This window comes from Oncorhynchus mykiss, chromosome 30, assembly GCF_013265735.2.
Source record: "Oncorhynchus mykiss isolate Arlee chromosome 30, USDA_OmykA_1.1, whole genome shotgun sequence".
Taxonomy (NCBI): Eukaryota; Metazoa; Chordata; class Actinopteri; order Salmoniformes; family Salmonidae; genus Oncorhynchus; species Oncorhynchus mykiss.
The window spans coordinates 29,025,502-29,042,183 of record NC_050570.1 but is presented as its reverse complement, the minus strand read 5'-3'; the positions used below and the strand labels follow the sequence as shown (position 1 = coordinate 29,042,183).

General features: G+C 42.7%; 1 protein-coding gene across 3 annotated transcripts; it reads left to right on the top strand.

The window, feature by feature from the left end:
- Nucleotides 1–373: 373 nt before the first annotated feature.
- On the top strand, nucleotides 374–14,339 carry LOC101268910 (Rem2B). 3 transcript variants are annotated; one of them, NM_001281320.1, is given in 8 exon segments: nucleotides 394–480; nucleotides 672–725; nucleotides 1,698–2,013; nucleotides 2,248–2,321; nucleotides 11,284–11,461; nucleotides 13,487–13,833; nucleotides 14,186–14,233; nucleotides 14,268–14,339. In NM_001281320.1, coding segments are annotated over 5 exon segments (915 nt in total). In that variant the 5' UTR covers nucleotides 394–480; the 3' UTR covers nucleotides 13,780–13,833; nucleotides 14,186–14,233; nucleotides 14,268–14,339.
- The last annotated feature ends 2,343 nt before the right edge of the window (nucleotides 14,340–16,682 follow it).

The following is a 16,682-nucleotide window of genomic DNA, read 5'->3' as shown; positions in this document are numbered from 1 at the left end:
GACCGTCATCCAATATTATATAATAGAAATAAGGCCATGCTCAAAAAAAATCGTCCTCCCTAATCTTAAACGGCGCTGACCGCAACTGATGCACACACACAAACACACGCGCGCGCACACGCACGCACACAAAAGGCAATGCATGGTAGAGTTATTGGAGAAAAGAAAACGAATCTGCTTCCCCCTAGTGGCGAAATGTAAACCTATTACTGTAACTATCCTGGAGCATCCAAAAGGTAATTTAGAGCGGAGTAAAATTTGCTCCTTCTTTCGCATGAACTTTTCTCTACATGGAAAATGTAGTCGACGCAGATGTAGGTCAATAGCCTAAACACCTTTTGTCTAAGAAAATTAAAAGCTGACAACGACCATTACACGTCATTTAATTGAGTCATAAATGCAGAAGAGCGAGAATTGGATAGGACACTGCAGGAGGACCGAATTTACTGTACAGGAGAGCACACTGTGGGGGAGAGAAAGGTGTTTTCAGTTGCCTATGTAGCAGAGTCTGTGTGTGCGTGTAGTGTTTGTGATTGCGCATGAGAGAGAGAGATAACCGTTTTTGGTGTGGCTTGAGGCAGAGAGCGCGTGAGTAAGAAGAGTGTGAGGGCGGGAAAACACTCGGGATTCCTTAAAAGTCGATTTCTGACTGGTTGTATTTCAAGTTGCAGATGCCGACAGATGCGCTCAAAGACAGTATCAGTATCGAGGAAACACTGGTGAAGGTAGGCGAGGATGTTGAAAGAGAATGTGCTGGGCAGCCACCTTTTTAACAGTTTATATGGATGCAAATATGTCATTACTTAACGGTTGCTTCACAAGACATCTGTCAAGAACGTCTATCGCTTGCACGCGTTGTGACAGGATGCGGGAAGTGCTGACAACATAACAGAAGGGCTCTAATTGATTTGGTTTATTCTTTGAGCTTCAAATGTAACTGACATGAACTTGTTCATGGGCAGGAGGCCATTCAGTTCTTAAAGGTTATCTGCGTCTATTTGTGCGTGTGTGTGTGTGTGTGTGAGCCTGTGCGTGAGCGTGTGTGCTTGTGTGAAGAGAGAAAGAGACAGACAATCGAGAGATGAAGCTAGAGAAAGCGATGGAGAGATATAAAGGGGGATAGAGGGAGGCAGAAGCAGTGTAGATGTCAATAATGAGGGTGATAGACACAGTGAGATAATGTCATGCATGTGCCTAGGGCTTTTTTTTCAGATCACACTAAAAGTGATGACATGTCAGGCACAGAGTGACTAGCCCACTGTCTATTACAGTCAAATTGGTTCAAGTTTTCCTGAAGACAGCTGAGGATGTGGTAGTACACTAGGTAGCGCAGCATTGCACATTCAAGCCACTTCACAATCCTTGCTATCTATCTATACAATTGTATGTGTGTATGGTAAGCTGCTACAGAGTGTGGAATTCTGATGGAAATGTGGTCTCAAAGTCAGAGCCTGGTTGGTCCATGTTCTATGGGAATTTATAAACTGGGTGGTTTGAGCCCTGGATGCTGATTGGCTGAAAGCCATGGGTAAATCAAGAAAAAACTTGGTATGTTGGTAACCATTTTATAATAGCAATAATGCATCGTGCATAAGAACAGCCCTTAGCTGTGGTACAGTATATTGGCCATATACCACACCCTCTTGGGCATTATTGCTTAAATATTGTGTATATTTATTTATTTGTCTCTCTTTTAGTGTGATAGTATGACTCTGTCCAGTGCACCGCCTTTACGCAGAGGAAGTACCCCTCTGCCAATCAAACACCAGCTCAGACGGGAAGAAGCAGTTCATGATGATTGTGATTGGACATCGGGGTTGGCTGGACCTTCTCCTCCTCCAATCAGTTTCAGCCTGGCGAAGGATGAGACCATCACCTCAGCGGTAGAGGGGAGACCCTCCTCTGAAGGGCCCTTTCGAATTGCCCTGCTGGGTCAGAATGGGGTGGGCAAGTCATGCCTTGCTATCGCCTTGGCTGGGGATTTGGATCGAACTGCATCTGTGGATTCTGAAGGTGCATTGGTGTTTGGATGTTGACAAAAATATATGAAAGATATATCTGCTTGTGACCCGTCTAATTTTCTCTCAGACTGACCACTGTTTTTACAAAAAATTGGCCTATGATACTAATTGTGCCTGGCAAAACACCCCAACGTTTTGTATGTCTTGTAAAAAAAAACATAAACTGAAAACCTTATTTCCACCATCTCCACCTGAGACTTGCCTGATATGTCTCTCTCTCCCTCAGGGGAGGGCTATGTGCACACTGTTACCGTGGACGACGAGGACTGCACCATCCTTATCTACGACAACTGGAGGCAGGTGAGCCTAACAGCACATCTGTGGTCGCACTCTACCCCAGCCTTTTCTCTCCCACTCCTTACCCTTTGTCTTTCCTCATGGACTAACTCTTAATGTGGGAGTTTCCCCTGTGGGACTCTGCAATTGACTGGCTTGGAAGCTTCTTATCATGTTATTTTCCACAGGTTTACCCCTATTGCCCTGGGTATTCTTCTAACGTGTTCATGGATGTGTACGGGAGGGAGCTGCTCACTGAGCAGATGTACAGTACTGGGGACATATTCTCCTTCTGCTGTTCCTGACCCAGCTGGGGGGTTGGGTATTGTAGTAGCTCTCCAGTCTGAAAAAACAAGATTTAGTGAATTTGGGTCTTTCCTTTTTGTTGACCTTATATAGATTTATTTTATTGCGATTCTGCTTATCTAATTGCATCATTGACGTTGTTCTCTGATTGTCTTGTGTGAGAGACCAAGATATGTTGGTGATGCTGCTCAGTCTATTATGTTCAGTAGAATATGAGTTAGCCTTTTGATGCAGTCCAGTCTCAAGATTGGAATCTTCAAATCAGATTTTAGAATTCCAATTTAGCTTTGCTCACTGAGTGTCCCTGAATAATTTTCAGTGACTTATGAACGATTCACTCGAAGGGCATCCAGTGTGCGTGTGTGTGTGTGTGATCGTATTCTCTGCGTGTGTCATCAGTAATTGACTTGGTTCCCAGTTGGTGTGATATGGTAATTTGTCTCTAGGCAGCGGGGAATCGTAGAATGAAAGAGCACAGGGCTCCACTCTCAGTCTTGACTGCTGCAGGCAGCACACTTTCACTGCATACCACCAGAACAATATGCAATCATTTGTTTGAAATTTTTGAAAAAACACAATCACACGGTCAGGGCAATGGGCCAGAAGGTTGAAGGTTCGCCGACCACCACGGACAAGCGCACTCCCCCTGCCTGTTTCATTATACTACGATCAGTGCCGGCTGTAGACAATGATCAGCTAAGGGGGAATCTGATTTTCAACATTTTGATATTGATATTTATATATTTTTTTAAATATAAGCAACACAATTTCTACCAACAGGTTTCTGTGACAATGCACCACACAGCCAATAAACAAAGCACACTGAATTCGGGCACTTCAATATCATGGTTTGCATTTTCAATGCCACAATAAATAGACTATGTCAATCTCGACAAACAGAAAATACATCCCTCCCTACCTTGTCGGCCTACCCAGTATCGAAGGTTTGGCTTGACAATCTCAGAATGTCATTCAACTTTTTGGTGTTCTGTAATAGATGTCACTTTCTAGTCATCAAATGGTCGCTGCACAGTTTGGATTGATTGATTTTATTTCTCAGTAAAAAAATACATATATATACACACAGTACAAAGTTTTTTTTAAAGTGACCGGGATTGCATAATAAAGTCGGGGACTTATTTCCAGTATGGTCCATATTTTTTTACATAAATACATACACAATTACATATACAGTATACAAACACATTACAGAGATACAGAGAATTTTTTTTTATACTGTTCACACATTAGCCAGCTTTTGACATTCTTTATAAAAGTGGTTATGGTTGGTATGGCTCTAAGTTGCTGTGTAGTTAAAATGTGTTCTTACCAGATAGACTCTTATATTTAAAACAATGAATATTAGTGTCTCTGGCTCTGATATAATGCTGGTGGACATCTTTAATAAATTAAAAATTGTTGGATAGGTACCTAGGGACTGAGGCTGTAATAATTATGTGGACCAGACTAAGCCTAGCTGCTTATTAAAATGCTCAACCTTCAGATGCGTATGAGTGGGGAGTTTAAGTAAAATTCTTACAAGCTTGTTGTGGCTGGTCTGTAGCTTATTGTTTAGATGTTTGGGGCTGCTGGTGAACCGTGATGTGCAGGCATAATCAAAGTGACACTGGACTAGTGCACTTGCCAGAGTCTTTAGGGTGTTTATCAGTGGAGGCTCCTCCTCAGTGAATTTCATAAAAAGTAAAATGGTTGAAGATTTTTAAAATTATCATTTTTAAATAAAACTGTTCCAAATATATTCACGTCACCAAATAATTGATTAAAACACACTGTTTCGCAATGAAGGTCTACAGTAGCCTCAGCTGCACTGAGGTAGCACTATGGTGTAGCCGGGGTAGCACTGTGGTGTCGCCGGAGGACAGCTAGCTTATGTCCTCCTCTGGGTATATTTACTTCAACACAAAACCTAGGAGGCTCATGGTTCTCAACCCCTTCCATAGATAGAATTATGACAACTTCTGGAGGATGTCCTCCACCCTATCAGAGCTCTTGCAACATGAACTGACATGTTATTCACCCAATCAAAGGATCAGAGAATGAATCTAGTATTTAAAGCATAAGCTACAGCTAGCTAGCACTGCAGTGCATAAAATGTGATAGTTGACTCAAAGAGAGAGAAAGACAATAGTTTAACAGTTTTGAACAAATTAATTTCTTCTAAAGTTAAGGAGTAGAGAGAAAGAGAAAGATAGCTATACTTCGTAGTAGATTTTGTTACACTTTCACTTTCACTTACTTAGCTAGTGTCAAATGCAGCTAGCTAGTTTAGCATACTCAAACACCCAGCTCAAACAGAGAGGAATGCTATGTTAGCTAGAGGGCTATGTCTATCCAACACTGGAACTCTTCCATAAGCTTTTGGATTTATTAATTTATAGCCACCTGGGCCCGCCGGTGTAACCGCTAAACTGACCAAACTGTACTACATGATTGTAGCGGGTTTAGTTCTAGTAGCGGGTTTAGTTCTAGTTCTAGTAGCTATGCCTATTTTGAATATGGCGTGACAACGATGTAGGCGGTTTGTAGCAGTTATCAGTCATGATATGAAGGTTTGGCATGGAAAGGTTTTTTCGCCTGGTCACAGACAGTTGATGTGTTCGGCACTGAAGTCCACAAGCGAAGGAAAAAGGTGAGAGGAGGAGAGGGCATAGATAGATGTGAGAAGGAATTATATATACAACAAGCTGTTTGTATGTGCCTGGTATGAAAATGAACTGTGAATGTTTTGAGTGTGATCAGGGGTGTATTTATAGCGCCAATTCTGTTGAAAAATGATTCTTAAACGGAAGCAAACGGAACAAAACAAGGATAAACAATTGAATTTGTCCAGTAGAAACTCTCGTTTGCAACTGTTGGACTAATGATTACACCCTAGATCAGCTAGATGTAGGTAAGAGTGTGCAAGTACTGAATGTGTATTGAATGTGTCACTGTCTAACAGCTTGATTACTCATAATTCTCTCGACCTGTGCACCTACGTTGTAAACTTTCATTCATAGGTTAGGTTGTAGCAGCCTCATGATGAGTACAGGAAACATTTGAGTATCGTGTAGTAGCCTTAACCTGACAATGTTACATTGAGCTGGGTGAATGAAATATGAATGATAGTCATCCAGTATGCTGTAATATAAATAAGGCCATGGTCATAAACATTTTTTATCATCCTCCCTCATCTTACGGCACCGACCGCCACTGGTGTCTATAGCTAGGTTTTCATCCAATTTGTGCATGATTTTCATGTGAATATTCTAAAATCTGAAAATATCTTTTGCAGTCAAATTCCCAAGTACCGAATATAAAAAAAAAACATTCAATGGGTTTACAACTCTAGTGCCTACTGGTGGTTTTGTTGCAAAAAAAAAGTTTTGGTATAGTGAATGTGCCCACTTTAGCCAAGAGCTCTCAGATGCAGCGTGGGTATAGCCTACATGATGAGATTATTATGGACAAAAGTGTGAGATTATTTTAATGGCATTAAAAGGTTGGATGGAAACCTGGTTAATGTCAAGCCATTTTGAGGATGCTGGAATTATATTTTTGAAGTAGCTTAATCCGATTTAAACATTGACTGGTTGTGTTTATGCCAAATATAAAAGGTAATACATTTAAAAAGATAAATGACAAATATTTAAGCTATATTGAAGCATTAGGTTTTAGGTGCGCCAGGCTAGCCACTCGAATTGGAGAGGAGGCAGAGCCTGCTTTAAGCTTTCCTGAATAACTAGGCCTGCCTGGAGCATATGTGGCCACATTATTATAGGACGACTTGGGAGAATGATGATCTGCAACAGACAGCGTATCACTAGAATTTTGTACTCACTTAAAAACAATAATGCAATTATTCATTGCATTGTGGTGTTGTAGGCTAATCTAGGGGTAAGGGGACTAGGCAACAGGATAAACAGAATAGCAGCAGCTTGCATGTGAGTGGTTATGCAGGTGTATACAGTCGGTATAAATGTATGTGCATATTATGTGTGAGTGAGCAAATTATGGAGCGATTGTTTGTGTGTGTTAGGGCCCTGTGAGTGTGCATAGAGACAAATATTGAAATAAAAGGTAAATAAGGATATAAGGTAAACTCAGTGCGTGTAGCTATTTTGTTAGCTTTTTATCAGTCGTATTGCTTGGGGATAGAAGCTGTTCATGAGCCTGTTTGTGTCAGACTTGATGCACTGCTACCTCTTGCTGTGAAGCAGCAGAGAAAATAATCTATGGCTTGTGTGGTTGGGGTCTTTAACCATTTTCCAGGCCTTCTTTTCACACCGCCTGATATAGAGGTCCTGTAGGAGCTCGGACCCAGTGATGTACTGAGCTGTCCGCACAACCCTCTGTAGCGCCATGCAATTGAGGGCGGTGCTATTGCCATACCAAGCAGTGATGCAGCCAGTCAATATGCCCTCAATGGTACAGCTGTATAACCTTTTCAGGATTTGAGAGCCCATGGCAAACTTTTTCAACCTCCTGGGGGGGAAGAGGCACTGTCGCACCATCTTCATGACTGTGTGTGTGTTTGTACCATTTTAAGTCTTTAGTGCTTTGGACAATGAGGAACTTGAAGCTGTCTACCTGCTCCACTGCTGCCCCGTTGATGTGGATGGGGTATGCTCACCCCTCTTTCCTGTAGTCCACAATCAGCTCCTTGGTCTTGCTGATGTTGAGGGAAGGGTTGTTGCTCTGGCACCACACTGCCAGGTTACTGATCTCCCTGTAGGCTGACTCATCGTTGCCTAACACCTTCGTTTCATCAGTGAACTTGATAATGGTGTTGGAGTTGTGTTGGTCACATAGTCGTGGGTGAACAGGGAGTACAGGAGGGGACTAAGCACACACCCCTGTGGGTCCCCTGTGTTCTTCACACCCCCGTGGGGCCCCTGTGTTATTCACACCCCTGTGGGGCCCCTGTGTTCTTCACTGTTCTTCGCTTAACTTTTCTTTCATGTGTAATGTTGCAGCTGGGCTCTCTGCTGCCTATCAGCTACTCCTATTTGTTTTTGTGGATTCGGCAGGTAGCCTAGTGGTTAGAGCAATGGACTAGTAACCGAAAGGTTGCAAGATTGAATCCCTGAGCTGACAAGGTGAAAATCTGTCGTTCTGCCCCTGAACAAGGCAGTTAACCCACTGTTCCTAGGCTGTCATTGAAAATAAGAATTTGTTCTTAACTGACTTGCCTAGTTAAATCAAGGTAAAAAAATGTATGCAGCTTTTATGTGTAAGGTTGCTAGCTAGCCTATTGCAGATCTGGATAGAGGGCAGGATAGGAAGTTAGACTGGTAGAAGATATTGACCTATGGTGTAGTAAAAGTTAGCATGCGTTGAAGCGTAGTGCATAAGGGAAGTACCAAAACACCTTGATATAGGGGAGGCGCATGCAAGCAGATTACGACATTTGTCTACAATGGAAGAATTTATATAGTGAGTCCTTCGAAAGAGCAAATGTAAACCAGGGAAACCTCCCTCCTCTGTGCCCAATAAAAAAACACACAACCCTCCCCAAAGCAACAAAAAAAGTAAGACAACCCTTCCCTATTTTGGACCACCTCAGTAAAGTTTGAACTGTCCCTAATGAAATGTTGCTGCTGACCCTCATTCACAAGGCTCTAAAAATGTGCACTTTAAGACACATAAAAATATGTGTAGCCAAATGTTCCTATCATTTTGAAAACCTGGCAGCAGGGTTAACCGCTTTCTTATTCATAGGAATAACATATACACTACATGACCAAAAGTATGTGGACACCTGCTTGTCGAACATACAGTGCCTTGCGAAAGTATTCGGCCCCCTTGAACTTTGCAACCTTTTGCCACATTTCAGGCTTCAAACATAAAGATATAAAACTGTATTTTTTTCTGAAGAATCAACAACAAGTGGGACACAATCATGAAGTGGAACGACATTTATTGGATATTTCAAACTTTTTTAACAAATCAAAAACTGAAAAATTGGGCGTGCAAAATTATTCAGCCCCCTTAAGTTAATACTTTGTAGCGCCACCTTTTGCTGCGATTACAGCTGTAAGTCGCTTGGGGTATGTCTCCATCAGTTTTGCACATCGAGAGACTGACATTTTTTCCCATTCCTCCTTGCAAAACAGCTCGAGCTCAGTGAGGTTGGATGGAGAGCATTTGTGAACAGCAGTTTTCAGTTCTTTCCACAGATTCTTGATTGGATTCAGGTCTGGACTTTGACTTGGCCATTCTAACACCTGGATATGTTTATTTTTGAACCATTCCATTGTAGATTTTGCTTTATGTTTTGGATCATTGTCTTGTTGGAAGACAAATCTCCGTCCCAGTCTCAGGTCTTTTGCAGACTCCATCAGGTTTTCTTCCAGAATGGTCCTGTATTTGGCTCCATCCATCTTCCCATCAATTTTAACCATCTTCCCTGTCCCTGCTGAAGAAAAGCAGGCCCAAACCATGATGCTGCCACCACCATGTTTGACAGTGGGGATGGTGTGTTCAGCTGTGTTGCTATTACGCCAAACATAACGTCTTGCATTGTTGCCAAAAAGTTAAATTTTGGTTTCATCTGACCAGAGCACCTTCTTCCACATGTTTGGTGTGTCTCCCAGGTGGCTTGTGGCAAACTTTAAACAACACTTTTTATGGATATCTTTAAGAAATGGCTTTCTTCTTGCCACTCTTCCATAAAGGCCAGATTTGTGCAATATACGACTGATTGTCCCACCTCAGCTGTAGATCTCTGCAGTTCATCCAGAGTGATCATGGGCCTCTTGGCTGCATCTCTGATCAGTCTTCTCCTTGTATGAGCTGACAGTTTAGAGGGACGGCCAGGTCTTGGTAGATTTGCAGTGGTCTGATACTCCTTCCATTTCAATATTATCGCTTGCACAGTGCTCCTTGGGATGTTTAAAGCTTGGGAAATCTTTTTGTATCCAAATCCGGCTTTAAACTTCTTCACAACAGTATCTCGGACCTGCCTGGTGTGTTCCTTGTTCTTCATGATGCGCTCTGCGCTTTTAACGGACCTCTGAGACTATCACAGTGCAAGTGCATTTATACGGAGACTTGATTACACACAGGTGGATTGTATTTATCATCATTAGTCATTTAGGTCAACATTGGATCATTCAGAGATCCTCACTGAACTTCTGGAGAGAGTGCGGTGACTGCACTGAAAGTAAAGGGGCTGAATAATTTTGCACGCCCAATTTTTCAGTTTTTGATTTGTTAAAAAAGTTTGAAATATCCAATAAATGTCGTTCCACTTCATGATTGTGTCCCACTTGTTGTTGATTCTTCAGAAAAAAATACAGTTTTATATCTTTATGTTTGAAGCCTGAAATGTGGCAAAAGGTTGCAAAGTTCAAGGGGGCCGAATACTTTCGCAAGGCACTGTATAATTCCAAAATTATGGGTATTAATATGGAGTTGGTCCCCCCTTTGCTGCGCTAACAGCCTCCACTCTTCTGGGAAGGATTTCCACTAGAGGTTGGAACATTGCTGCGGGGACTTCAGCCACTAGAGCATTAGTGAGGTCAGGCACTGATGCTGGGCAATTAGGCCTTGTTCGCTGTCAGCCTTCCAATTCATCCCAAAGGTATTCGATGGAGTTAAGGTCAGGGCTCTGTGCAGGCCAGTCAAGTTCTTCCACACCAATCTCGACAAACCATTTCTGTATGGACCCAGCTTTCTGCACGGGGCCATTGACTTGCTGAAACAGGAAAGGGCTTTAATCAAACTTTTTCCACAAAGTTGGAAGCACAGAATCATCTAGCATGTTATTTTATGCTGTAGTGTTAAGATTTCCCTTCACTGGAACTAAGGGGCCTAGTCCGAACCATGAAAAAGTCTCAGACCATTATTCCTCTTTCACCATACCATACAGTTGGCACTATGCATTCAGGCAGGTAGTGTTTTCCTGACATCTGCCAAACCTAGATGTGTCCGTCAGACTGCCAGATGGTGAAGCGTGACTCATCACTCCAGAGAACGCTTTTCCACTGCTCCAGAGTCCAATGGCGGCGAGTTTTACACCACTCCAGCCGACGCTTGGCATTGTACATGGTGATATTAGGCTTGTGAGCAGCTGCTCGGCCATGGAAACCTATTTCATGAATCTCCCAACGAACAGTTATTGTGCTAACGTTCTTCCAGAGGCAGTTTCGGGAACTCGGTAGTGAGTGTTGCAACCGAGGACAGACAATTGTTATGCACTTCAGAACTCGCCGGTCCCATTCTGTGAGCTTATGTGCCCCACCACTTTGCAGCTGAGCCGTTGTTGCTCCTAGACGTTTCCACTTCACAACAGGAGTACTTACAGTTGACCGGCGCAGATCTAGAAGGGCAGAAATTTGACAAACTGACTTGTTGGAAAGGTGGCATCCTGTGACGGTGCCACGTTGAAAGTAACTGAGCTCTTCAGTAAGGTAATTCTGCCAATGTTTGTCTAGGGAGATGGTGTGGCTGTGTGCTCGACTTTATACACCTGTCAGCAACAGGTGTGGCTGAAATAGCCAAATCCACTAATTTGAAGGGGTGTCCACATACTTTTGTATATATAGTGTAGATTTGGTTGTTCTATACAAGTACAAGTATGGCCTTTCTTATACAGTACATAGGAGTGTATTCTTATTGAAATTCATATGACAAAATGGAAGGTAAAGTGGTATGATTGTGGTGATCTCTCGCTCAGGACCTGTCTGATCTCCAGTGTGAGGTGTGTGTCCTGGTGTTCTCTGTGACGGACCGGCGGAGTTTCCACCGCACCGCCCAACTCCGCCTCCTCCTCAGGGAGACGCAACCGCAAACTCCCATCATCCTCGTGGGCAACAAGAGCGACCTGGTCCGTTCACGTGAGGTCAGCACTCAAGGTGAGGCAGCTTGGCCCTCTCTTTGTTACAGGACTGCGATAGAACGATGTCCCCCATTGTCTCTGCAACCTTAAGATGCTTTGTATAACCTGCACTGTCCTAGCGGATACCTTTCCCTAAAGATTATCTCTCCCTATACCTTTCCCTTTGCTCCCGCACATTGGCTAACCGGGCTATCTGCATTGTGTCCCACCACCCGCTAACCCCTCTTTTTACGCTATTGCTACTCTCTGTTCATCATATATGCATAGTCACTTTAACCATACCTACATGTACATACTGCCTCAATAAGCCTGACTAACCGGTGTCTGTATATAGCCTTGCTACTGTTATTTTCAAATGTCTTTTTACTGTTGTTTTGTATCTTTACTTACCTACACACAGACATACATTTTTTCACACTATTGGTTAGAGCCTGTAAGTAAGCATTTCACTGTAAGGTGAAATGCTACACCTGTTGTATTCGGCGCACGTGACAAATAAACTTTGATTTGATTTGACCTTTATTATCTCTACCTATTCCTTTCCCTAAAGATTATCTCTCCCTATACCTTTCCCTAAAGATTATCTCTCCCTATAGATGCTCTCTCCTCTCATTGCCTTATTCCTGCCTGCCATCTCCACCCTGCGTGTTGTCAGGTTGAGTTCTGTACTGTATCTCTGCAGGGTACTGCTGTGGGGGGAGATTTACAGGAATACAGACGGAAAGTGGCACAGCGTTTCAGCTGCAGTGCAGTGTGGGAGTATGGGGGGAGGGGATGTGCATGCTGAGAACTGTGCATGAGATACTGAGAACACACACCCTATTCATCTAAACGTACATATCAACTGAGGATATGGCTATGTGGTGTGTTCAGAAGACCAGCCTGAGCTCGGCTGTTTGGTTCCCTCAACCTGTAACACACAAAACTTTTGTTCTTTCAAACTTTCTCAATTTCACCCCACCCTTCTCTGTGTGATAAGTGTTTCTCCAGAATGCAGCTCTTCAGACCTAGACGTTTTTGGATTCAGTGTTATGTAATCTCAGAGCCAAGAGCCTTTGTCTGAATAGGCCTGAGGCAGAGAGTAAGGCATTCTGATTAATTGCTTTTCACAGGCATCGGTTGAAATTTCCCTCAGGAGAAAAAAACAACATTTACCATACCTCTCTTCCTCTCATCCCCTCTAATAACAAACACAGTTTTAATTAGGACCAATTAGGGCAATTGCTTCTCACCGTCTTTCATCATCTGGCGTCTCATTCCCGGGATCTCTGTCTTGCACTCTATCTTTTATTGTCAGGCGGTGGGTAACTGGTGCAGTGAATCAGGCGCAGGAGAGCAGAAATGAGTGTACAAGGTATTTAATTCCACAACAGCACCAGTATACAGACAATACTCAAGGTGCGGAGAAATACCGGTCACTCGAAAATAACGGGTGTAAATACATAACCCGGCAAACATAACCAGCCGACAAGTACCGACATGAACAATCAATAAACACGCACACTAACATGTGGGAAACAGAGGGTTAAATAATGAACATGTAATTGGGAAATAGAAACCAGGTGTGTAGAAAACAAAGACAAAACAAATGGAAAATGAAAAGTGGATCGGCGATGGCTAGAAGACCGGTGACGTCGAACACCGCCCGAACAAGGAGAGGGACCGACTTCGGCGGAAGTCGTGAAATCTATATGTGCTATATACTTCTTTTTAAGAAATGCTTTCACTGTGTGTGTATTTGTCCTGGGAATACTAGTCTGTAATGACACAATAAATCCACAGAGGCAGGGATATTGATATTGTAGTGTATCTGATGTCAACCAGAGAGGAGCTGGGCTGAGTCACAGGACAATGACATAATAAGAGGTGCTTTATCATGTAACTAATATGAATGAACCTGTGACACCAGCACATCACTGTGTACCCACCCAAAATGTTCTCATCCAAAATGTGTTTACCACTGACAACTGTGCTTATGGGTCTTTCTTTTTCCCTCATCATCGTCATCATCGTCTCACTTTTTCTCTCTCTCTTCTCTCAGAGGCCCTCACCAGCGCTTCTCTGTTTGACTGTCTATATGTAGAGATGTCAGCCTCTCTGGATCACCGCACGGCAGAGCTCCTGGAGTATGCTGTGAGGTTAGCCAGGGGCCTCAGCCCGGTGCCTCCAGGGGCCTGTGGGCACGACATGGCTGGCGGCCGGGAGAGCATCACCCACCGTGCCAAGCGTTTTCTCACTAGCCTGGTCCCACGCTACCCCCGCGACAGGGAACGAGAGGGGGGCAAGTTCTTTAGACAAAAGTCCCGGTCCTGCCATGACCTGGGTGCCCTGTGATCAGGGATGATGGAAGGGATAGAAAGAGAGAGGGTTGGCTAGAAAGAGAGAGGGGTGGCTAGAAAGAGAGAGGGGTGGCTAGAAAGAGAGGGGTGGCTAGAAAGAGAGGGGTGGCTAGAAAGAGAGAGGGTTGGCTAGAAAGAGAGAGGGTTGGCTAGAAAGAGAGAGGGGTGGCTAGAAAGAGAGAGGGGTGGCTAGAAAGAGAGAGGGGTGGCTAGAAAGAAAGAGGGGTGGCTAGAAAGAGAGAGGGGTGACTAGAAAGAGAGAGGGGTGACTAGAAAGAGAGGGGTGGCTAGAAAGAGAGAGAGGTGGCTAGAAAGAGAGAGAGGTGGCTAGGAAGAGAGAGGGGTGACCAGAAAGAGAGTGGTGGCTAGAAAGAGAGAGGGGTGGCTAGAAAGAGAGAGAGGTGGCTAGAAAGAGAGGGGTGGCCAGAAAGAGAGAGTGTTGGCTAGAAAGAGAGAGGGGTGGCCAGATAGAGAGGGGTGACTAGAAAGAGAGCAAGAGGGAAATAAGATGTAAGTAATCGCAAAATAGAGATGATTCAAAGAGGTAAATTATGGTGACGAGAAAAGTGAGTGTAAAAGTGAGTGATGGGAAGAGGATACAGTTGTGGGGGATGACACATGCATAAAGCAGAGAAGAGCAGGAAGAGAGAATTGCATTAAAGAAGAGATGGATGTATCTGGGTTTATTTGTGTAAAAATGTTGTACTAGAGAACCATAGGTGATAGATAGAAAACCATTCATTAGCTAAACACCTGTAAATACAACACAAAGCATCATACTGTAGTGGCGGAATTGATTATCCACCTCTATTCCCATGTGATTTCATTGAGGATCAAATAAAATAGTTATAGAAGTCATGAGAAAGGAAGGTGACTCTTTTTATCTATGTATTTGTCTCTGTGTGTTCTGTTACAGTTGAGAGACTTTATAGTGCAGAAACTTCCCTGAATGCTCTTCGCATTGTAGAGATACAGGTAACTGCCTAAATAAAGGAAACACTTGAGTAAATGAGGGGTACAAAGTATATTGAAAGCAGCTGCTTCCACACGTATGGTTCCTGAGTTAATTAAGCGATTAACATTCCATTATGCTTAGGGTCTTGTATAAAATTTTCCAGTTGCAGATTATTTTGGCTACCATAGCTAGAAGGAGATTTTAGTGACTTTGAAAGAGGGGCCTCAAATGAGTGTGGGGCTTTAAAGGGTGTTTGTGTGTGTCTCTGTCACCAGATCTCAAACCATTGAACACTTATTGGATATTCTGGAGCGACGCTAGAGACAGCGTTTTCCACCACCATTAACAAAACACCAAATTATGGAATTTCTCGTGTAAGAATCCCTCCAGTAGAGTTCCAGACACTTGTAGAATCTATGCCAAGACACATTGCAGCTGCATTGAAGCTGTTCTGGTGCCCTATTACACCTTATCACACTTTCTGTTGGGGTTTCCTTTCTTTTGGCAGTTACCCGTAGTTTCCAGGACAGGTGCAATAGGGCAGTCGAAGTAGCAGCCCTGATATTACATAGTTTGGATTATTTTCGTGAGCTCTTCACTTGCTTTTTTGAGTATACAGACAATCTTGTATCCATGGGGATACAGAGAAGGGGTAGAGAAAGGGCCAGAGAGAGAGAGTGAACTTAGAGAGGGCATAAGAGATAAGGAGGGAGGGGATGGAGAATGCAGCCAGGATTTATTGTATGTAGAGTTATCGTTGCCAGGTTACTGTTGTCAAGGAGACTTATAATCTTTGTGCCATATACATTTGTGTTCAACATTTTCCCATACAAAATTGGGGTACACTTCAAGGGGAGTGAATGAGATTTCCGAATGTGTTTATGTTTATTGTTGAGAAAAGGACTCTGTCAGATATCAGTATCCCACAACATCACTCTACCACCCTTTACTCCACTCTCCTTTCACTCCCACTCACACCCACGCTATTGAAGAGCAAGCATTGAAACAGAGAATATAATCATGGGTCATCATATCATTTTCATGGACCTCATCAAAGAGAAGTGGAGAACACTGCTGTAATCAGGGAGAAACAGAATTGGAAAAAATCCCCCCCCTTTAAATGGTGGCATGAAATAATATTTTCACTGTAACTCATTCCCCTGGATCCAAACCCCTGGCTGGGAGCAGTGGGGGTGGATATTGGATACTGGCAATAGTGGAAAAAGTACCCAATTGTCATACTTTAGTAAAAGTAAAGATACCTTAAAAGAAAATGACTCCAGTTAAAGTTAAAGTCACCCAGTAAAATACTACTTGAGAAAAAAGTCTAAAAGTATTTGGTATTAAATATACTTAAGTATCAAAAATAAATGTAATTGCAAAAATATACTTAAGTATCAAAAGTAAAAGTACAATTATTAAAAATAAATTTAAAAAAATAGTTGTTTATTAAGGATAGCCAGGGGCAAGCTCCGACACTCAGACATAATCTACAAACGAAGCATTTGTGTTTAGTGAATCTGCCAAATCAGAGGCAGTAGGAATGACCAAGGATGTTTTCTTGTTAAGTGCATGAATGGGATAATTTTCCTGTCCCGCTAAGCATTCAAAATGTAATGATTACTTTTGGGTGTCAGGAAAAATGTATAGAGTATAAAACGTGCATTATTTTCTTTAGGAATGTAGTGAAGTAAAAATAAAAGTTGTAAAAAAATAAATAAATGAATAGTAAGGTAAAGTACAGATAGCCCCAAAAATGACTTAAGTAGTACTTTAAAGTATTTTTACTTTAGTACTTTACATTACTGGATACCTGGAACATAGGCAGATAACACACTGAACCAGCATACTGTTTTGTCTTAAAATGGTACCATTTTAACTCAAGACTAATGTAAATTAAAAACAACCACTGCAGATATGTTGTGTGATGAAGCTGGCCGATA

Excerpts from the sequence above, each read along its gene's own strand:
- LOC101268910 (XM_036968403.1), top strand. The coding sequence starts at position 672 with ATGCCGACAGATGCGCTCAAAGACAGTATCAGTATCGAGGAAACACTG. Across the intron at positions 726-1,697 it reads TCGAGGAAACACTGGTGAAG|TGTGATAGTATGACTCTGTC; the intron begins GTAGGCGAGGAT and ends TCTCTCTTTTAG. Across the intron at positions 2,014-2,247 it reads TGCATCTGTGGATTCTGAAG|GGGAGGGCTATGTGCACACT; the intron begins GTGCATTGGTGT and ends TCTCTCCCTCAG.